At 39.6% G+C, this 22,886-nt stretch overlaps 1 protein-coding gene across 1 annotated transcript in view; it reads left to right on the top strand.

Moving 5' to 3' along the window:
- Positions 1-22,886, top strand: part of ANK2 (ankyrin 2) — a 205,543-nt gene that overhangs the window by 67,169 nt on the left and 115,488 nt on the right. The window contains 5 exon segments of the mRNA XM_037509540.2: positions 5,226-5,324; positions 8,014-8,199; positions 11,611-11,709; positions 12,879-12,977; positions 20,039-20,137. Coding sequence (XP_037365437.1) covers positions 5,226-5,324; positions 8,014-8,199; positions 11,611-11,709; positions 12,879-12,977; positions 20,039-20,137 — 582 coding nt within the window.

Here is a 22,886-nt window from a genome sequence, read left to right as displayed (position 1 = left end):
GTTATTGCAAAACCTCTGTCTACTCTTCCAAACTGTATTCATGCTCTACTTTCCTGGCAAATCCAGTTCTTTGAAATGCAAATTGTACCATGTCAAACACCCTATTTAAAAATCCTTCAGCCCTCCCAAGACTTCAGAAGGCCATCCAGGCGCCTGGGGGCATAGATGGGACACAGCCCCACCCATCAGCCTGCTCTCACCGTCCACTCACTCACAGACCCCTCTGTGACAGGTCCTGGGGTTCTGCTCTTGGAAACACCTTTCTTACTTCTGTGCGTTGCCTCCCTCTTTTTGTGACTCAGTTCAAGCCAGATCACACCCAGTGTCTTCCCACTGTCCCTCCAGTGTAACCTGGGCATATAATCTCTGTATTTCATCATCCTATTGTCCTGATATGGTACCATTAAGAGTCACCTGGGGCCCTTGGTGGTGCAGGTGGTTGAGCGCAGTGCTGTGAAGATGTCCACAGCCTCTGCAGCACGGGTTCGATTCCTGGCTGGCTAGAGAGATACCCACATGGCACAGCAGACCCCTCCTGTCTCGCCTGCTGCTCCCCTCAGCAGTGTATTTCATCAGTCTGCCTATTCTGCTCCTCGCTCTGTCTCTGGTGAATCCTCTCATCCTCCCGCACATCTGGCCTGTACTCCAGTTCTTGTATAACTAAAGGAATCCTGTGCTGTTTGCCTATTTATGTGTGAAGATCAAGGCTTTGCTATAAAAAGTTACAACAGGGTCAAAGAGCTACTATACCCCATCCCGATAGCCAGAGGCGTGAGTCTCATTCTCTGGGACTGTGTCCTGTTAAGTAGCATCAGTAGGTTAAGGAAGGATAATTTCCCACCTCCTTAGGGCCTATAATAAATGTTGATTGCCTTTTTCCTTCACACATTTGATAAGAGCAAAAAACTCTCTCCCTCTTCTAGCTAAGGTGCTGTCTTGGTCTTGTGTTTCCTTAATTTTTAAAGACAGCAGTGCAAATATTGCCAATACCAGTTAATCCTTTAGTTCTATTCTGTGTCCTTCTGCCCCAAAGCAGGGCTTCTGTGGTCCCTAGAGTGAATGTTCTGAAAGGGCAAAGGGATTGCAGCACCCCCAGCTCCATATTGTCCATTGCTCTGTTCCATGGCTCTGCATCACCTATGAAGAGTCCTGAAGGTCGTTTCAAAAATAGGACTTTTAAAAATAGTGCACGTGCTCTGTCTTTATACCAGGAGACTCAAGTTTCACGGGGGCAGCGCAGGCCCCAGGCATCTTCCTACTCTCCCCAGGAGAGGGTGCCTCACATTCACCCTGAGGACCTCACATCTGCAATGAAGGGGGTTCTTCATGACCTGGCTCCCCTCTGTCAACTCCCGGTCACATATTAGCTGTGAGATGTTGGCCTCACCTGCCTCTGTTCAAACAGGGCTAATCACACCACATTGCAGCACTGTTCTCCATGTTGGAGATCGCATTGGGCCATTTAATGTATCGTATAAGCCGAAGCATCCAAGCTCCAGGACACTGCATGAATCTCGTCCCAGGTGAACTGGGCTGTGTGGTCAGGTAGTATGAGGCAAATGTGTTCAAAGTGTTTCTCACAGCGAAGAACATATAGCAGATGCTCATAAATCCATTACATCTTTATTGTTCTTTTTCTCTGCATCCCCTCTGTTGGAAGCCTTTGCACAGTGAGGCTGTGAGACAGGCTGTGGTACACACATATATTCAGGGTGCATTCTAACCAAGGTTCTGCGCATGTGTCTGACACTGAAAGTCCCCCCTCTAGACGCCACATTGTCAGCCTTGATATTTTTTCCCGTCCATTTCGACCACTCTGGCTCACCAGTACCATTTGCAGAGCCCAGTACAAGAGTGCAAAAGGGATTCTCAATTTTTTTTTAAATGAAAAACTATATCAAACCAACAAGCTATGAAATAAGTATCTCCCATCCTCGTACCTTGGCAAATACATCTCTACAACATCACAATACAAATTTAGACTTCTGAGCATTCTTGTTGTTTCATGCAGGATTGTGGCTCAGGGGAGTGCTTACTTGGGACCCTGGACCACAGCTGGCCCCTCTTTTCTCTGCTCCCCCACCCCGCCCAATCCCTGACTCCATCCTTACCCCGAAGCAGCACCTGCGCAGGTGTGCACACTCCAGACTGCACATCCAAGCTCTGGTCATCCTATACCTCCTGCTGCTGCTGTAACAAATCACCCCAGGTACTGTGGCTTAGAGCAACACATCTTTATTGGTTTAACATTCTAGAAGTCTGAAATCAGTCTCACAGGGTGAAAACCAAGGTATTCACATTACTGGTTCCTTCTGGAGCTTCTGAGTGAGAATCTGTTTCTCAGTGATCTTGTCTTTGTTTTCTTGCATCTTCAAAGCCAACAAGGTAGCACCTTCTCTTCTCTCTGACCTCCTGCCTCTGATTTATAAAACCTTTGTGATTACATCAAACCTAGATAATCCAGAATAATCTCCCCACTTCAATATTTTAACTTAATGGCATCTGCAAAGTTCCTTTTTCTACATACAGTAACATTTATAGGTTTCAGTGATTAAGACTGGATCAGACTTGGGGGCAATTATTTTAAGAAACACAAATGGACAAACCCCAGAAAGAAGTCTGAGCAGGGAGTAGAACCATATCTGGGGTCACTTAGGCAAGGGTTCTGGGTGGCTGCATGGCTCCTCAGGGAGCAGAGGAACGGCAGGATGCGGGGTTGGGGGGAGCCTGTCCTCTGAAGCCCTGAGCCCCCTGCCATGCTTGGCTAGAGGAGAACACTCTGAACTTCAACACTCAGGGCAGGCCCCCCTTTTCTCTTGCTCTGTGTATAAGATCTGTCAGAGGAAAACATGTTAGCACATTGTTTTGCTCTGTTACAAGTTCTTGTTCTCTCTGTTTTTTTTTTTTTTTTTTTGGCCTTTTCTTGTCATGAAGGAGCCCATTCCACACCCACTCTTGTTTTTAACCATCCTCACTGGCTTTCCCTTCCCCTGAAGCTCTAATTCCATCCTTCCGCCACCTCTTCAGTGTGCTTAAAATACACAAGATTTCACCTGTTTGCTGTGTTTTAAGGAAGATGCTACCCAGCTCGCAAGTTATTCCCAAGTCCTATAAAAATTGCAAAATCATTCCTCTTGTAATTCTTTTTAGTTTTAAATTTTCTCCCACCATTTGAAGCCTCCAGATTTTCTTTTATCGTCAAATTTAAAATTACTTTTCTTGTTCTACTCATACATTCTATATTCTATTTTGCTGGATCTTGGCCATTAGGAAGAATCTTTCCACACTTATACAACATATACAGAATTTTCCCAAAAGCTGTTTTCATTTCCTTTTAAATTTTTGAAAATCCCCAAAGTTTTATCTTTGTTTTCACTTCTTCTCATTAATGCATGGATTTTTTTTTAAGGGAGTCGAATATGTGTAGGACTCTAATGTGGTTTTGAGAGAATTAATTGGGTTTTGAGAGTTTCTGAATTATTTTACAGAATTTTCTCTTTAAGAAAATTATTGGGGGCCTCCCCAGTGGTGCAGGCGGTTGAGCGCAGTGCTGTGATGTCCACAGCCTCTGCAGCGCAGGTTCGATTCTCAGCCAGTCAGGGAGATGCACACATGGCACGGCAGACCCCTCCTGTCTTAACCGCTGCTCCCCTCACCAGTGTATTTCAGTCAGTCTGCCTTTTCTGTTCCCCACTCTGTCTCTGGTGAGTCCTCTCACCTTCCCACACATCTGGCCTGTACCCCGGTTCTTGTATAAATAAAAATAAATCTTTAAAAAAAAAGAATAGAAAATTATTGGATGATTTCACTTATAGGAGGAATATAGGTAAAGTGAACAAAGGGTGCAAGAAAAAAAAAAGACAAGACTAGCAGGCAAACTATAGATCTGAGGCATACAGCAGGGAGGGGGAGAGAGAGGGATTAATACACGAGAAGGGAGAGCGCAGGAGACTATGGTGATGGTCACGGGTGCTGTGGTGGTGGGAGATTTAGGGGGACCTCAGCTGAGGGGAGAAATCAAGTATTGTAGAAAAATGAACAATGATGTAAGAAAATAAAAATAATTAAAAAGGGATACATAAAAAAGTAAATTTTAAGGAATGTTATGAGCCAATTAAGAAAAATCATTCAACATTAAATTATGTAAACTTATAATTAAGTAAATTAAGTAAAAACAAAGGAAAAGTTTTTCTTTTTAAAAATATTTTGAGAGTTATTCCTTAATGAGTCATTATATATTACAAAGACCTAATGAGAGGAAAATTTGCCAATTTAAACTTAGTTTTAGACTTGTTATAGAATCAGTGATTTTTTTTTCACTATGGCTCCATGATGATATTATATTACAGTAATATATGTTTTTGAGCCCAGATGTTTGTCTTGTTCATAACTGTGTCCTTGTGATGGCCCAGCTCCAGCGGTTGCATTTTAGTAAATAATTGAATACATGAATGTGGTAATGAATGTATGATAGAATTTCGGAATGTATTTTAATAATAATATAAAGGTGTTCAATATAAACCATGGTACCTCAGCCAGAAAGTTGAAATACTAATCTTTGAGAAATAACATAGATACAGAAATTTTTCATGTTTTACCTCTGTATAGTTCTTTTTAGAGTTCTTAATGAACTAAGATACTGGTAAGTATAAGTAATTTTTAGTAGTTCATCTGTAATAGCCACTCCCTGATTTGTCACACCAATTAAGTAAAATAAAGAAATGGAAATTTTTAAAAATTTTAACAAGATTTGCAATCTGAGCAGTAATTTACAGAGTTAAGGGTGTTAACTAAAACTGTGTGCATTCAAGATAATGCTGGCTGTTGAAGTTGTTTATGAATTGAGAAGTTTGAATATATTATGTAAACATTACATGGGCTTTTATATTGTCGAATAACATAGCTATTAAGGTACTAAATATCTTTAGTTTTAACGTAGTGTTAAGTGATGAGAAATGTGAATCTCTGGTCCTGAAATAAATACAGGAAATGAAGGAAATATTTTTCTACATATCTTTTTCCTTATTCTTTTAGGAATTGTGTGTGGGAATTGGTTCCTTTGATTTTTTTTTAGTGCTATAGTAATTAATTTGTATATGTGAAGGTCTATGTTTCTGAATTTCAAAGATTTTACTTCATTGGTATTTGCTCTTTTCCTGACTTGTATTTTCCCTGGTTTAATCTTCACACTGATGGAGGATAACTTTTTCATTGTTTGCCCTCAGAATGGCTTCACTCCCTTATACATGGCTGCCCAAGAGAACCACATCGATGTTGTGAAATATTTGTTGGAAAATGGAGCTAACCAGAGCACCGCCACTGAGGTAAGACTATCAACCCCAAATGCTCAAAATCTTTAATTGTAATGACCATCTTCTTTAAGCCAGCTGCAAAGGATCTCAGGTACCTCCTATCAAATATGCTGGAAACAATCATGTTGCTACTGAACTCTGCAATCTCAGCCATGAACCCAGTGCTAACAGCTCAATGAGTTGCCTTGATTTGGTGCTAATACCAATTTATTCGCACATGCAATTGTGCTTCTGTCATTTTGCCATGTTCTGACTATGGGAGTTTTATATTATTCTGAAATTAGATTAGAGTAAATTCTACCTGTCTCTTTTTAACACTATTTGATCTTTATTAGGATCTATATCAGTCCCTTAAAGGAATCATTTCTGATCACCAGAAATTATCAGAGGTGTCTGTATTTACACACTTTCATGAGGAATGGGTCACTGAAAAGCTGCTCTGTTTGCTAGGCACATAGAATGACATGTAGTTGTATGCTCACAGCTGCTAGAACGATGTGGCCACAGCTGCTAGAACCTTCAATCTATGTCGCTTTACTGGCAACTTCTTTCCTCCCCCAAAGTTAGGATTACCAAAGACTAAATGCAAACACTCCCACACAGAGAGGGGGGCCTGGATGTGCTGGCCTAGTGCCGGTATCTTGTTCAGCTCTAATGTCTTTACAATGAACCTGAAGACCAAAATTATTGCCCAGTTGTGAAGACCCAGAGCTGTTCATACAGGGAACATTACTGGCTTTCTGGTTTGGTTTCTCTCTCCTATTTATTTCCGTGCATATCCTGCCCCCAATAAGTGCCCTGGATAAGTAGCCTTTCCCCTGAGTTTTCTCTTTGGACGAGACCTCTTGGACCCAAAGGAAGGATTTAGAGGAAGGTATAGGTCTCCCATTATGTCACCAGCATTGCATTGCTCATTGAGGATAATCATAAAACACCTTTGGGCCCTGTGGAAAGAAGATGCATTTACAGACCTCAATTTATCTCGGTAACACAAAGAGGCTGAATTAGATTTGGTGGTTCTACAACTAAGCATCATATGAAGTAGCTAATTTAAAAATTCACAGTTAAAAAAAAAAAACAACAAAGAAGAAATAAAAGTAATCCAACCTGAAAGCATTTGGGTCATCTAGACAGAAGAAGAGGCTGGAATGGACAACTTAGAACACGGCTTTCTCTTTCCTCTGAGTGTTCTCCAGTAAACCGACTTGTTTTCAATTTTCTTCTCATTTTTGCTTAGGCAGCTTGGAGAAGAAGTTCAGCGGTTGTGTAGAACAGTGATTTTTAAGTGATTCTCCAGAAACCCTTGAGCTTGGAGAGAAGGCCTCAGCAGCCATGGAAAGCTTGGGTGTGGGAAACTTTGGGGGGAGAGGAAGGAGGCTCCCCTCAGCTTTTTTTACCCACGGTATGCAGGCTTTGTTGTTCCCTGCTTCCTGTTCTGAAGTCCCTCTGATAAATGTGTAAAAATCCTGGCCTCCAGTGAAAGATGGCAGAGAGGTTTGTCCCCCAGAAACTGGCTTGATAACTTTTAATATCTATTTGACTTCCTTTCTTGACAACTAAGTCTTTAGGTGAAATAAATACAAACTCCTTCTACCGTACATTTGGAGGAGAGGTCATAATAATGTTGTAAATGCATTTACACTCCCTTTGGGAGTAAACTGTTTGTGTTTTGTTTTGTTTTGTTTTTCGAGAAAAACTTCTATGGAGCCAGTAACGTTCTGATAGTTTATTCTCATTAGTTAACAGAAATAACTACTAATGGGACTACATTTCCTGCTTGTCACTGGAAAATGCATCTGCCAAGGATGAAATGGTTTCAAGTTCTTTATTCTGCGTGCACTGATTTTTTTTCTCCTACCCCCTGAGATCAGTGTGATTTGTATAACACGGGCCATTTTTTTCTGGACTAATTCTGTCAAAGAGTAGTGTGGATGTCTTTAGGCAAAGCTTGGATAACAATATGAGACTAAATCTCTGCTTCAGCCCTTCTGAGAAATGTGCCAATATAAGAAGGCTGCATTTATTTCATTTTATTTCCTTGAAAGCAGTGTCATGTGTTTGATATTATTGTTTTCAACTATCATTTATTTAAAGAATCCTTTATACTAGAGAGTGATTCTACTCACACAGTAGACTTAACATTTCTAGTGTGTGGTTTGGGAAACTCAGCTCACTGGCCTTCCCAGCTGTCTCAAAGCGCCTTCAGTCTGTACCTCCGTAACATTTCTTTCTGGATCCCAAAATATACCTTCATGTACACAGAAAATTTAATTCCTCTCTGTTTTCCATACTGAAATGTGACTCTTGCAAGTAAATCATATGAGGTTTTGAATACTAATTTAGATAAGTATATATCCGTTATTGGTCCTTTTCCAAAAACATGTTATTTACATGTTTTTAGATGTTATTTACTTGTTTTTAGAAAAGTACATGTTATTTACATATTTTTAGAAAAGTAATATAAGAAAATAATGAAAGAAAAAATGAAAATAAAATATTTTTAGAAAAGAACATGCTATTTACATGGTTTTAGAAAAGTAATAAAAATAATAAAAGAAAAAATAAAATGAAATAATAAAGTAAAATAAATAAAAACAAGTAGATAACTAATCAGTTTTTCCTGGTTGAATATTATAAACTCAAGTGGCTAAACCTCCATCTCTGGACCAAATGGAAGCTTCTCCCTTCGTCTGTTTTGCAGGATGGTTTTACGCCCCTGGCTGTGGCTCTCCAGCAAGGACACAACCAGGCGGTAGCCATCCTGTTGGAAAATGACACCAAAGGGAAGGTGAGGCTGCCAGCCCTGCACATCGCAGCCAGGAAGGATGACACCAAGTCAGCTGCCCTCCTGCTTCAGAACGACCACAATGCGGATGTGCAGTCCAAGGTAAAAGCTGAGCCTGCGTGCAGGAAGGCGCTGCAGCCCAGCTTCCTCCTGGGGGGGCCACACAGACTTCGTAGGCCCTGGTGATCATGCCAATCACCGCTGGCCACCAGCAGAGATAAATGACCCAAGCGGGTATTTCAGGAAGAAGGGGACGAACTATGGAGCACAGGAACCAAAAAAATTAAAGATCATTTTCTTTAAACGCTAAGGGTCTGCTTTGTAGAAATCTGCTCTTTTATCTATAGCCAAAAATAATAGAAACGAAGTTGGAGGCTAGTATTTTGTTGCCTGGTTTCAGGCTGGCTTTTCAGTAGAGGCACTTGGGCAGGTGGGAGCAGTGTATTCGGTTGCATGGAGCAGACGGACTGTTTCCTTGACTTTCACTGTGTAATATTTTCCCTCTTCTTCCCACACCACACTGCTTCAGATGATGGTGAATAGGACAACCGAGGTACGGTATTGTTATACCAAAATATACCTTGTTTTTTTTTAACTTTTTTTTTTTTTTGCCCATATAGCATAAATGCTCACTAATTCATACTAATGATTGGGACTTCCATTATTAGGACATTAATTTGGAAAGTTTTCCCATAAGTAAGACAAATGGGTAATGCAAAGTTATTTAACGTACCATGTATATGAAGCATTATTTAATCAGTTAAACTGTTTGCATAGCTATTAGAATATAGCATGAAACGACTTTTTCATATATATTTCACTCACTGAGATTTGCTGTTAATTTTTGCCTGCAGGAGATAGATACCATCTCCATTAAATGACAATTCTCAGATCAGAGTTTTATAAAGCAAAAAGTGAGGGTGGTTTCTTGGACAGCCTTTTGTCCTTTTATTTAGTCATAGTGGTTCTTTATATTTTCTGTATTTTTCTTACCGCATTATATGTAATCAATAATGATATCAGACAGGCTGTAAATAAAGCAGGTGCTTTTGTCTGATTGTTTTATATTAATTATCATGAAATCTATTTTTCAAACACCAAAGTTAGTGATATCAGTCAACAAAAACGTTCAATTCAGAAGGCTGTCAGTATGGGCTGTGTGGGGTGTATGTGGTGTGTGAGAGTGTGTGAATGTGTAGGGTGTGTGTGGTATGAGTGCTGTGTGAGTGTGTGTAGTAAGTAGTCTCTCCTTGGCTGTTGTTGCAGAGAGACTGTCATTAACTCACATATTGTTGAAAGTGTATTATAAAAATTAACCTATATTCAAAAGCAAATGACTATTGATGGAGGGCCATTTTAGCTTTGCTTTTGTGATGACTGGGCTGTGAACCTGTGGATTTCTGGAGCATTCACATTTAGTATTTACTGACAGTAGTACATTTTAAAAATAAATCTCTTGTTTATTAACAAATTGACACCTTGAGAAGTGAACAGATTTGAATTATTTATATCTTTTCTTTGTTACTTATCTCTGCATGGAACAGATTTAGTCAGAAACTAAATTAAATTTTTTTTTAAAGGCCCAGCTGCTTGGCACATTATTCAAGACTGGATCATACAAATTGATATCTTCATGACTGATTTATTGTCTTTGATATTTTAGTGCTTTTTAGTGACTGCTTAAGATACATTTTTGATAGCAATATTGGCTCCAAACATTGCATTGAAAACAGCACTTTTGCAGCTACAGAATTGACAGATTCATGTAAGGTGGAAATATTTCTTGGGGGACACAAACAGGGGAATGTCCTCCATTGTAATCCTGGACAGTGATCCTCAGCATTCCCCCCATGCTAACCAGGGGGACTTCCGCTGAGGGCTTTGTTTCTCGTCCCTCTGGTTGATCCAATAGCCACAGCCTGAGGCATCTCCATGGATGGCTGTGAGGCTGTGGCAGACAGTGAATTAGTTTATTTTTGCAAATGAGAAAGATAATAATATTACACATGAATAATTGGAAAATGATTCACCAGCAGTCACCCTGCCTTTTTGAAATTAAATTGTAACTTGAATAATAGATGCACACTCAGGATATGTCTCAGTGACAGGAAATACCAAGATAAAAATAAAAAAACATTCAGTCAATTATTTCCCAAAATATAAAAAATTGACATTTTATTAAATCACAGCCGCGTTGTAGATTGATGTTCCCCTCCATTTGACTTGAATATTTGGAAGCACGTAGGCACCAAACAAAAATATTTTCACCACATTTGGGTTTGGAAGGATAGTTACTATTCTGATTTTGTGTCTCACTCTCCACAGTCATAAATTATTTTCAGCTAGTTGTGCTGATAGCACAGAGGAGTTTTTGTTTCCTAAGGTACCTGAATGCTTATTTAGGGCACTTTTAAAAGAAAGTTAACAAAACACATACCAAATGAATTTAAAAAATTGTGGTTGTGATCTAGATACTATTTCTTGAAAACAAAGGTGTGTTTTTTTCCCCAAATGCAAGAGACCAATGCAAAATAATTTCAAAATTGAAAGATATGGTGGTCAGTGAAGAGCCTTTATTGGTTCTATTATCTGATAAATTTTTAAAATTGTGGAAAGCAAAGATAGTACATCTTTGCATTCGCTAATAAGAAAAGACTGGATGATGCTTCTGTTGTGAAAACAACCAAAATTTCTAAATTTTTACCTAAAAGAAAATGAAATATACTTTTCTTTCAATTAAAATTGTTGGAATTCTTAAACTAAACACATTTTGCTGCCCGTATGGTTGATTAAACTGCTTGTTTTAATCACATTCTGTTCTATCTATAAAATTATGTTTAGTTAGCATTTAAAATTAGGGGCAGCTGACTTTTTTCCTTTATGTTCACAGTGATGCCAAGTATGTTACTTCATTTTAATTTTTTTTTATTGTAGTGACAAAGTCTGACGGAATGCACAGAGGATGGAAATATCCTGATTGTATAAACTATGTAAAATGAACTGTACAGCCTGTGCACAAGTCTCTCACAATATTTTCATAGTTCCAAAGACAAAATGCCAGCCAAGTGCTGTTTTACATTAAAAGAAAAAAAAAAAAAAAACAGTGGTTTTGAATCAATCTACAGAGAAAACACTTTTTTTTCCTAATGCTATTAATCCTATGGGTGAAACCTTGTGTTGTTAAATACTATTTCCTTTTTCTCTAAAACTTAACCATTTCTAGAAACATAGTATTGTATAAACAACGGGTCCCCTGAATAGATAAATTGTTGATGACATTAGAAATAATATTACCAAGAAGTATAGGCTATTTAGTTACCTCTTTATATATGTATTTACTACCTTATTGCCATATGATAGATATATAAGGAGTCTTATTTGCAGCATTTATCATCTGAATGGCATTGCTTGTACATTAGCTTGACAATCACCATGTGATTTCTTCACTCATCTAGTGACTGTGGCATGGAGGGAAGGTAATTTACTGACTCCCCTTTTCTTTGCTTCCCATAGAGTGGTTTCACCCCTTTGCACATAGCAGCCCACTATGGAAATGTCAATGTGGCGACGCTTCTTCTAAACCGAGGAGCTGCTGTGGACTTCACAGCCAGGGTATGGATTAAAATTGCTTCTCATTTTAGATGGCAGTACGTGGGCAATTTACTAAAGAACAAGTAAGCACCAGTAAAGGTTTCCCTTTTTTGCTTACCTAGATCTGTGCTGAAGATAGAGGATTTTCCATTTTTTTTGAAATGCAGGAAATCATCACTACCCAAGAGAAAATTCAGAATGTTGTAAATTCACACACATAGGAATCATTTACAGTAGTTAAGGAGGCTATTCATTTTGACATAACTATGAGCTGTTATGTGTAATCATGCCATGAATCATGAATGAGCAGCTACAAATCAATAAATAATTAAACTGTTCAAATGTTAAGTATAAAATGTACAAGCACATTTATACAATGTCTCAACAGTGATTATAAGGCATACAATTTGACAGGGAATTTTCTTTTAATGAATTGGGAATTAGTTGGTGAAAAGAAGTCTTGCCAAAATACCTAAAGAAAACATTGAGTTAGATGTTTAATAGTTTGATTTTATTGGAAGAATTCACTTACATGATAATTATAAAACTCAGTATACTTAAAAAGAATCAGTTAATGCAATGTTTGAGTATTTCCAAGATGATGACATTCAAAAAATCACGGACATATCCTTGCCCTACTGATGATGGCTAATAAAATAAATTGAATCCACATATTTTGATTTTTTTTCTTTTTGAAGTCTTCTAAACTGCAGCTATGTTATTTCTGTACAGCACTATTCTGAAGACAGTTTCTTTAAGATCATTTTTCCATTTTCCAATGGAAAATGTTTTGTATATGTTATGTATTCTATTTTTAAGCTTCAGAATGCATGGTGTTGTAGAAAGAAGTAAGAATTTGAACTACAGCCCTAGCTTAGGTAGCATCCGAAGTTCCCTTTCTATGACCCCAAAGTGCTCCCTCTGTCTGTGGACGTACTGTGTACATCACTACCTGTGTTGTAGCTTTGGACTAACTTAGTTATGCAGTTTCATTCCGTTTTCCATTCTCTAACTCTAGTGCTTTGTGGTTCGTGTGCTGTTTTGTTTCTTAAAATTCAAAGGCACTGAAACCATAGAAACCCTGGATGAGGGGACCACATAGGTCTCCACCTCCTTTGTGCCCCTCTGAGCCATCACTGCCATGCCCTGTCATACCCAACCTGCTCTTGTTTGGTCTTTCCATGGTGTAGAATGGAATCACTCCTCTGCATGTGGCTTCCAAAAGGGGAAACACAAACATGGTGAAGCTCTTACTGGATCGTGGTGGTCAGATCGATGCCAAAACTAGGGTGAGTGTCTCTGTTCTTTCAATTTCCTACCATTATTGTTTTTTGTCTTCTTTTAGAAAGCACCTGTTCTAGCAGTCCTTCAACACAGGCCATGCATTTTCAAGGAAATTATTTTCTTGGGTTGGATGTAAACCTCATGCAATATTTAAAGGCTCCATATCATATAGTAGAGATAATATTTGCTCATAAATGCCCAGAGAAACAGAATGGTGGCCCCTCTGTGGCAGGTTTGCAAGTTACCACTGATTGTTTTTCTGGGAGCAAAGATCAAAGACTGGATTTATGCATCTCTGATTTGATTAGTTGTAATTATCAAGAACCCAAACTCAGTAGGATATAGAAAACTATGAAATGGTAACAGAAAATACTTTAATCCATTTGAAAATCTTTTGCTCCTAACTTCTATATTCCTAAACCATCTTCTTAATCAGCTGTGCTGTGCTACATAGCAGGAGAATTGCTGTTGTCTTTTTGAAGAAAAGGACAGTTGTTATGTTGCACTTTTACTCCTGTCATCTTGGGAAGAAGTGGTGCCTTTCATTCATTTCAAACTTGTTGAGCGGAATAGCATACTGAATTTCTATATACTCTAATTTCTGTAATTAGACAGTAAGATGGGCAGAGAGTACAACAGACTCTGAAGGCCCACCGATTTCAAATCCTGCTTCTTCTACTTGCCAGTTAACTGTATGATATGGGCAGTGTGCTTCTCTGTCTGAACTTACATTAATAATCATACCTATGTCCAGAATTAACTCCTGGGTGTCATTATTTATCCACTTTTAAGTGGGGAAAATTGCTTAGTTACTCTTAACTTTTGATAATATTACTGAAATAACATATGGTTACTTGGTTAAACATTAAGCTAGTACTTCAATATTGCCATTCTCTGGGTTGATTTGGATGATCATAGATTTCAGCACAACATTAAACATTTCCGTAATATAAAATTTGTTGTATAAGAAGTCCGTGGATGGTAGACAATGTCCTTTGGGGGTATTTTATCTTCTCTCTGTTTAATTCTGGGGTTTTATATTTTTATAGTACAGGAATAAAAATCAAATCTAGTTCCCTTGCAACTCTTGAGGCCAGCAAATGATTTTTCATAAGCTTTATCATCTTTGAGCTTCGAGAAACTATAGCAGTCCCAGACTACACGTTCTGGGTTTTGATGGCCTTAGGAATCCTTGCTTTCTTAATCTTGGTTCTCCAAGATGTTTGGCCTGAGTGCCGTGTCGTTGGGCATGTGGGAGTTCTGGGGAGGCATGCTTTGTCTGTGAGGTCCTTGCTGTGGTGTCTGGAGTCTTTGCATCTGAGTTTCTGTGGGTCCTGCTCTCTGCTTTGCAGCATGCCTCTCCCCTCGCTGTGCTGTAGGTGTGCATTGTTTGGAACAACTATGTGTGGTACTGCATTCTTTATTTCCATACTTCCTTCTTTAAGTACCTAACTAAAAAAATGCCTCCCTTTACCGTAACTGTTTCTGTTGAAACTCTCTAATAATTGAGAGTGCCAGTGGAGAGACGGCACTTTGTAAATGCAAGATGATTTTATCTTGGTCAGTCTCCTAAGGATTCGCATTCGTCTTCTTAATTCTTTGCTGCAGTATTCACTGATCATCAAGGCAATTTATTTTTGTCTTATTGATCATTACAATATCTGCTTCATCATCTAGAAGGTGCTCTAATTTGCGTGGCCTCTGTACATTTGCACATACAGTATAATGGTCTAACTCCAACTAGGCAGTGCATTTTCATAAAAAGTTCTAAGAAATGAATTCTTCTTGTCCTCCAGCAAGTTAATGAGTGTACCCTACCTTGGTTTCTTCCTCTGTAAAAGAACTATTTGTATTGTATTTCATCCAGGGTAGCCCTTAGAGACAGCAAAAACTGAATTTTTGAATTTCATTTTAGAATTTGGTGAATCCTCTCACCCCCTGCACCTCTGGCCTATATACCCCGGTTCTTGTATGCATAAATAAATAAAAATAAATCTTAAAAAAAAAAGCTAGTGCCATGGGCTCCCCCCCGAGATAAATGGTCTTTCTGTAATGTTCTTCGAACTTCCCTTATAAGAATTTTATTATAGCTTTTCATTGCATACATTGCAAGGATGTTCTGTTCATAACTTAAACAAAAAGGCTTTGAGTTCCTAGTTGGTATATTGTTCTGTAGAGATAACAGTAGTTAAGGAAACAGACCAGGTCCCTGTACTGACAGAGCAGTCAGTCTACAGAACCCAAGGATTTAGGTTGTTAGGGTGCTGGCAATAGTTCAGCAATTAGCTCTTAAAAACAAACAAACAGGAAAACTCATTTGTAGTCTTTTCTTTTCCTGGTCTTCAGATGTAAATATCTCCATGCTCCCATCATGTTGAATTTGAGCTATCCGCCTGCTGCTCTCTCTGGACACAGATTTTGGGAGAGATATGCAGAAAATCACCACTCACCAGTTTGTGCATGCTGGCTCCAGCACACCAGGATTGGGTCCGACATTGAATGGTTTTCCCATAAGTTGAAATACTTCCAGGTCTCTAAAGAGTTGGGATTTCAAAGCAATTCGTGTCTTTCAATTATGGCTATAACTAAAAGACTATATTCTTCTCACTCAACACAAAATCAAGTGGAAAGCAAATACTGAAATCAAGGACTCTAGTCTGGGAGGCCAATTCTGGAACTATTATTTTTGGTTACTAAACCAAAGGAAAATGGTTTGTTTTTTCTTTTGTCCTTTGAAGATATTTTAAAAGAAAATTTTTTTTTAACTTTTTTGAAAGCTAAAATGATAGCGCTTCTATCCATGGCATTTTTAAAAATATAAATATTATTCATTTACTTTTTATCATAGAGATCTCCGTTTCCACTAGCAATTAAATTAGCCCTAAACATTACTAATGTGTATATTTTGTCAAGAAACTTCTCTTGATCTTTTATTACTTTTCTCATCAATGTGGTTTTCATTATCTGAAAAAAAGCAAGATGTATATAGAGGCTTTCGGATAGTTAAAAAAAATCCTACCCGCAGCTTCTCCCCAACTTTCCCCAGCTCTCAGTCAATCCCTGAGGTTGTTCGCACCTCGTGGATATACTCATTAATTAGGGATTGGGCGTGAAACACTGAAGCATTTTATCAACGTTCTGGGTTTTTTTTTTTTTTTTTTTTGGTATCTGAAAGCCTCATTTTAATGTTACAACAGGAACTTTAGAGCTAGTTAAAGTGATATTTATTCAGACTTTATTAAGGACATTATTCTTTCTTATTTTAAAACCTATTTATTTTTTAAATGTGGAGAAACTATGTAGGGATTATGGTTAAAATACTGAAATACATACTTCAGTGCAAATATTAAAAGTGCACAAAGGATGATGAAAACAAAACAATATATGAGAAAAAGGGATTACCTCTGCTTGCTCCTTGTTATTAAAAGTAATAATTAGACTAATAACAGTAGTGGGTCCCCAATGCCATAGGCAGCAGATGCTCTAGGCACCCTGCTAAGTATTCTAGAAATATCATCCCATTTCATCTTCCTAACTACTTATTAAGTATTATTTTCTTGTGGAGAAAATACGGAGCTGTTTGAGAAATGAGACAACCAAAGGAAAACGGAGTTTCAGAGCAGATCTGGCATACACGGGATGCACAGGTCAGTAAGGAGACCCTGTAGGAATGCAGACTGCAGGGTGCATGGCTGGGAGAAGCCTCAAGCAGAGAGGAGAGGAAAAGCTAAGGATAGAAATGGTTGTAAAAGCTAGTGCTGTGGGGCCTCCCTGGTGGCTCAGGGGTTAAAGTCTTAGTACTATCAAGCTATTGACAGCCAAATGGTATGAGGTATGAGTTCCATCCTGGGCCAGAGAGCAATCCACATGGCACAGCAGACCTCTCCTGGCTTGCACGCTGCTCCCCTTAGCAGTGTATTTTGATCAGTCTGCCTGTTCTGCTTCCCACTCTGTCTCTGGTGAATCCTCTCACCCCCTGCACCTCTGGCCTATATGCCCCAGTTCTTGTATGCACAAATAAATAAAAATAAATCTTAAAAAAAAAAAAAAGCTAGTGCTATGGGCTCCCCCACAACATAATGGTCTTTCTATAATGTTCTTCGAACTTCCCTTATAAGAATTTTTGACCCAAGACAAATACCAGATGATTGTACTCATATGTGGAATATAGAGAAAAGAAGGAACAGAGAAAACTCAAACAAAACAAACACTAGAAATATGACTGCAGATTTAAGAATTCTCAAGGTGGGTTGGGGAGGAGGGGGCCCGATGGCCTAGGGTGAAGGACTATGGGTGCTGGTGGTAGGTGTGGTGGGTAACATCCATTGGAAGAGGTGTGAACCTGTTCCCCTAAATCTTTTGCAGTATTGTAAAGCAAGCCCGGATAAAATAAATAAACACGTATATAGACGTATGTGTACATATATTTAAAAAGACATAAAGAGAACATGGGGAAAGGAACTCTTGAGGTAAAAAAAGTCTTTCAGCTTCAAATGCAGTCTTAAGAATATAAGTAAATTGTCCTGCCCACTCCTGGGTTGTGGTGGGGGTGGGCAATAAAGAGATGCTGGACTCTGTAGGAAGTGTCCAAAGCTTTATTGAGATTGACCATGTCGGGCGATTGAATTTGAGATGATTCACATTCCTCTAGGCAGTTAGATAAATTGCATCAGTAAATGTAAGATTTAGAGCCGATTTAATTCTTATTGTTCCTTGATCTTCTTGTAGGTTTACTGAGTATTCGCCATCATTTTCCTTTTGTGATTCTGAGCGTGTTTTTGGAGGCCTTAACCTGATCACAGAATTTTTATCCCCTCATTGTTCAGACAGGCTGCAAGTTAGATAAGATGAGAAAAGTCATCCCCACCTGCTGGACGATGGCGTGTGGTGCCTTCACTTGCTCTGTGGATTTCTCAAACTCTAGATGTCAGCAAAACCCCCACCAAGAGGGTGTTTGAGAAACCAGCTGTCTCGGATTCTTTTATAACTTATGCGGCAGCTCATGCCCTGTGTTCGCTGCAGGTGCTGTTACCAAGGTGTGCAGAAGCCTAATTCTTTCTGTGGCTTTGCCCGCCCAGTTTCTTTTGAGGCTCCTCTCTGGCAGACTTGAAAATAACCTGGCATCCTACTACATTTTTTTTTTCTTCTGGAAAAACAACCTTTTAATGCTAATTTCCAGAAACCCATTGCTGTGAGATCTGTTTTGGTTATTTGCCTGTCTGAATGCTGGCTAAATAGAGTCACCAAAAAAACTATCATTTGCAGTCAAGGTCCTAGCTCAAAATAGAAGCATACTCCAATTTGATAGATATATATTTTTAAATATTTATTTATTTATTTATACAAGCACTGGGTACAGTCAGAAGCGTGGGAGGGTGAGAGGATTCACCAAAGCGGGGAACAGAACAGGCAGACTGATGAAATACACTGCTGAGGGGAGCAGCAGGTGAGACAGGAGAGGTCTGCTGAGCCATGTGGGACCCTCGCTGGTGGCCTGGGATTGAACCAGTGCTGCAGAGGCTGCAGGCAGCTTCGCAGCCCAGCGCTCAACCGCTGCGCCACCAGGGGAGGCCCCATACTCCAATTTGATCATTTGAGTAGAGATTGTTAAAGCACCTGTTTATAACAGTGTGGACGGACTGTAGGGAAGACACAGGGAGTGCTGGAGTACCCCTGGGGATAGAAACAGTAGGTAGAGATCCTTACCATCCCTGCCCCAGAAAGGTGAGAAGTAGAGGAGGTCTCCAGAACTTCAAATGAGAGAATTGTGTGAGAAAGCTGTTTTGGCAGGAGAGATACAACCATACTTAGGACCTTCAGGCAGTTGTCTTCCACATTTTGATGCATTTCTCATTGACTGAGGCCAGCCAGAAGCCAGTGGGCAAGTGAGCCCACTGATACAATCTGGAGAGCTCATCGCACATGGACAGGGAAGGGAAGAGCTTGCAACTGGAAGGCTAAATGGAAAATGTCTAGCATAGAGATTCCAGAATGCTGGATCAGGCAGAGTGTTATAAATAGATGAATTACACTTTGAGGAGGAAAGTGTACCCTGGAGATATGGCCCTGGAGGCAGGACACAGAAGATAGATCATTGGCCTTCTAGATAAGTCAGATGCTCTGGAGTTCTCTTTATCACTCTCTCAACCTCACTTTCTTGACTGCTACCTACCTTCCCAATCTCTTTCTGTGTGACAGTCTTCATTTCCACCCCCCTTAATCTTGAGACCACCAGTTAATTTATGTAATCAGGACTTCATTTTCTCTTTCACTTCTTAGTCTTGTTCTTACATTTTGCCTCTTATTTCCCACTCACTGTGTTTCTTGGCCATGTCACCCTCAAGAGAAACAAAACCTAAAAGCCAAAAGGTATTTGTGGATGGGGTGGGGGTCACTCTAGAATCAGAAACTGCCAGAGAACCATCAAGTTTAGAAGGTTCTATAAATAACACAATATCTAGTTGTGCTATAAATTTATTGGATGCTCTTTATTTGTAATAAACTTGGCCTTTGAAAACATAATTATGTAGTTTTAAAATGCTGAAAAATATGCCTGGAAATTATTAGACGAATCTGGAAATGGCCCTTATACAGGGGCCTCAGGGAGCTTTTTAGGAGAAAGTATGAAGTGACAATTCTAGACAGAACATGAATGGACAAATCAGTAAGATGAAAACAGTCTAGCAATATCCTCCCAGGTGTGGTTCTGTAAGTGGGTTCTCAAGGTCAGTAAATGGGACATAGTCTGCGTTCCTGTTATCTTGAGTCTACCAACAGCAGCAAGTTTCATTACATTGAACCTCCACTTGCAGGATCTCTTGCCTGCTCCCTTTCTCGGTTTTGTCTCAGTCTTTCTCATGCTCTCCATCAAGATTTCTCTGTGTTATTTTCTCTCTTACTCTTCTTCTTCTCTATCAGTTAACTAGTAGCAATTCTGGTTCTGCTCTATAGAGTGGCTAGGGCTGAGTTCAGGAAACCCTCCCTTCCCGGAGGCATTAGATGCAGTCTTGGTTTGGGTTTTTTTGTGTGCGTGAAATCAAGCCTAATTTTTGAATTCTCTTGTCAGGATGGGCTGACCCCACTCCACTGCGCTGCACGAAGTGGGCATGACCAAGTGGTAGAGCTTCTGCTGGAGCGGGGTGCCCCCTTGCTGGCAAGGACCAAGGTGAGTTGTGGTGAGCAACACGGGATCCCCAGAACTCTCTTGTCCCCTTCGGTGCTATTCTCTGTTCTTGAATTGAAGCATCAGCCAGGCATATTCTAGTTCCTCAGTATTTATGTGCTAGGAATGAGCTATGCATATCAAACTTTCCAAACTCTTTAAAATTAACAAATACATGCGTTAGGATAAATATGTGCCTTGGAGTTCTTTCTACGTTTTATATCTGCTATTCTTACGGCAGAAGGAATCTTGAATGTGACTCTATTATATATCAACGAGACTATTATATATACATATAAGTGACAATATCACTTACATTCTATGAGTCTACATTTTCATGATTCCACAGGGCTGTGTAAATACCTATAAAATTATCTTTTAAGGCAGCACAATTAGTAATGCAAGATGAATCCTTAAGGTCCCCCATCTTTACTTCTTAGGTAATGCTAGTAAAAAAGAATCACTCACCAGTAGCTGGTCGGTTATCATTGGAATTAGCAGGGTTATGTGGGAGGCACTACTTAGGACAGGCCAGCCACGGGCCACCATTTTGCAAGCATATTGTCCAGCAGTGCATTTGGTATTTTCTGTCTCATTTCATCAACCATGCTCAACCATGAGCACACACTTATCTATGTAAATGAAAACCCAGTGATGAGCTGACTGGTTGGAGGTTTTCATGATGCAGTGTATTATATCCTGAATGGTAATGGGTATCCACAGATGCTGTTGGTGGGATGTTATTAAGTTGTCAAGTGATCAGTTACCTCGACAATTAAGGCAGCCAATGCAAGCAAATCATTTTCAACTTACATTGTATTTTTAAGTGAACGTTTCATTGAAATCATTTACAGCAAAAACCTCCCCACATTTAAAGTAGGTGTAGAATGAACTGCTCTTTAAAGATGTGCCCCACCAGCCAAGGAAGGGCGACTTCAAATCAGAAACACATGATGAAGAGAAATAAAGCATCTGCATTGTTTGATTCTCATCCTGTACTGTGAGTGTTGTAGACATCTGTCTTTAAAATGCAACCGTTTGACCGGGGTAGTGGCAAAGATAATTATGAAAAAATTTGTTGAGGAAACAGAAATTTAAATGGAAATAACAACATTTCAAATAGGACATGTGAAAACCATTAAAAAGTTCAGAGCAAGCTGAGGATGGTATGTTGTTCTTTAAACTATAAATTAATCTTGTCTACAGAGTTTGCCTGTAATTGTCAGATCACTAATGAAGACCTTGAAGTACTCTATTGTAAATGTTTTAATGATCTTCTTATAAAACAAGTAGCCTTCATATGTTAGGATCCAGCATAAGGCTCCTGTGAGTGTGTGCTTGTGTGCACTTCTCTGCAACCTTCCAGCTCTCCTTGTGCCTCAAATCACTAGGCAGTGTCCTAGTCACTAAGGGACTCTTGAGATAAATAATGTGCAGTCTGATTTTGAAAAAGTTCAGAGTTTAAGTGGCTAAAATAGACAAGAAGATAATCACAAAATTAGAGCTGCGTGCAGGGTAAGGAACATGATGGAAATGATCAGCTAAGCTGAAGTGAGGTGATACCAGTAGCTTGGAAATGAAAAGGGACTATTCTCCCATCCCCTCCATGAGACACCCAGTCTTGAGACATCCATTATTCATCCTTTGAGCAAATATTCATCTATGTAGTTGCCACTCCCTTTAAACTTTAAAAATTCTGGTTCTCAGCAAATTGAGTCTTCTCTGCCACCCCGGTTCTCGTTCCTGATGATTTCTTTGATCTGGGAAGGAACAGTAGCTCCAAGCTGGCCTCTCCCTATAGTGACTGTGAAGCTCTGTGCCTAACCTCCCACTCTCCAACCAGCCCCTTCCATATTCCAGCAAACTCTCTGCAACCCAGCTCCAGAAATGTGGTTATTCTGCTGTCCCAATTGTGTGGACAATATTAAGAGTCATTGCTTTACTGTACCCCGCCTGGGGGCTCATGCTCTCTGACTCTCCCCTGACTGCTTCCTCCAGGTCCAGTTCATGTCCTAGAATGGGATATGAAGGAGGAATTAAAATTTCAGTACCATGGGTCTAAGAAATGAATAGTCTCCCCTCCCTGACCCACCCACTTCCCCAACTTCATTCTCTTTCCCCATCATTTAGAAGTAAAGAAATTAATGCAGGGCTTCCCTGGTGGTGCAAGGGGTTATGTCTTAGCACTATGGAGCTATCGGCAGCCACTGCAGCACAAGTTCAATCCCCGCCAGGGAGGTGACCCACATGGCACAGCCGACCTCTCCTCTCTTGTGTGCTGCTCCCCTTGGTAGTGGATTTCAGTAGATCCGCCTGTTCTGCTCCCCACTCTGTCTCTGGTGAATCCTCTCCCTCCCCCCGGCACTTCTGGCTGGTACCCCAGTTCTTGTATGCATAAATAAATAAATCTTTAAAAATATTTCATGCAGCAGATTTAATAGATTGCTGTGTGTGCAACTAGGTACAGATAAATGAAGCATCGGTTCTCGCTTGCTTTCATAATCTAATATCGCCCTCGTCCTGGTAAATCCCCACTGAATTGCCACACGTACTACATGTTCATTCCTGAAAGACATATTAATTTGTGTTTCTGCCAAAGATACTTTGCTTGATTCTGAAATGATCCTCTTAGCTTCCTTCTCCACCAGACATCATCTGCTATATATTCACATGTCAAACAGAAGTTATTCTCCTCTTGCTACCTGTTGTGTTGGCGATCAGGAGTTGGCTTTGTTGTGTTTCAGAACCTGGA

The sequence above is a fragment of the Talpa occidentalis genome, unplaced genomic scaffold, assembly GCF_014898055.3.
Source record: "Talpa occidentalis isolate TD23 unplaced genomic scaffold, MPIMG_talOcc4v2.1 talOcc4.13, whole genome shotgun sequence".
Taxonomy (NCBI): Eukaryota; Metazoa; Chordata; class Mammalia; order Eulipotyphla; family Talpidae; genus Talpa; species Talpa occidentalis.
Note: the sequence above shows the minus strand (reverse complement) of the source record. Positions and strands in the feature narration are given on the sequence as shown.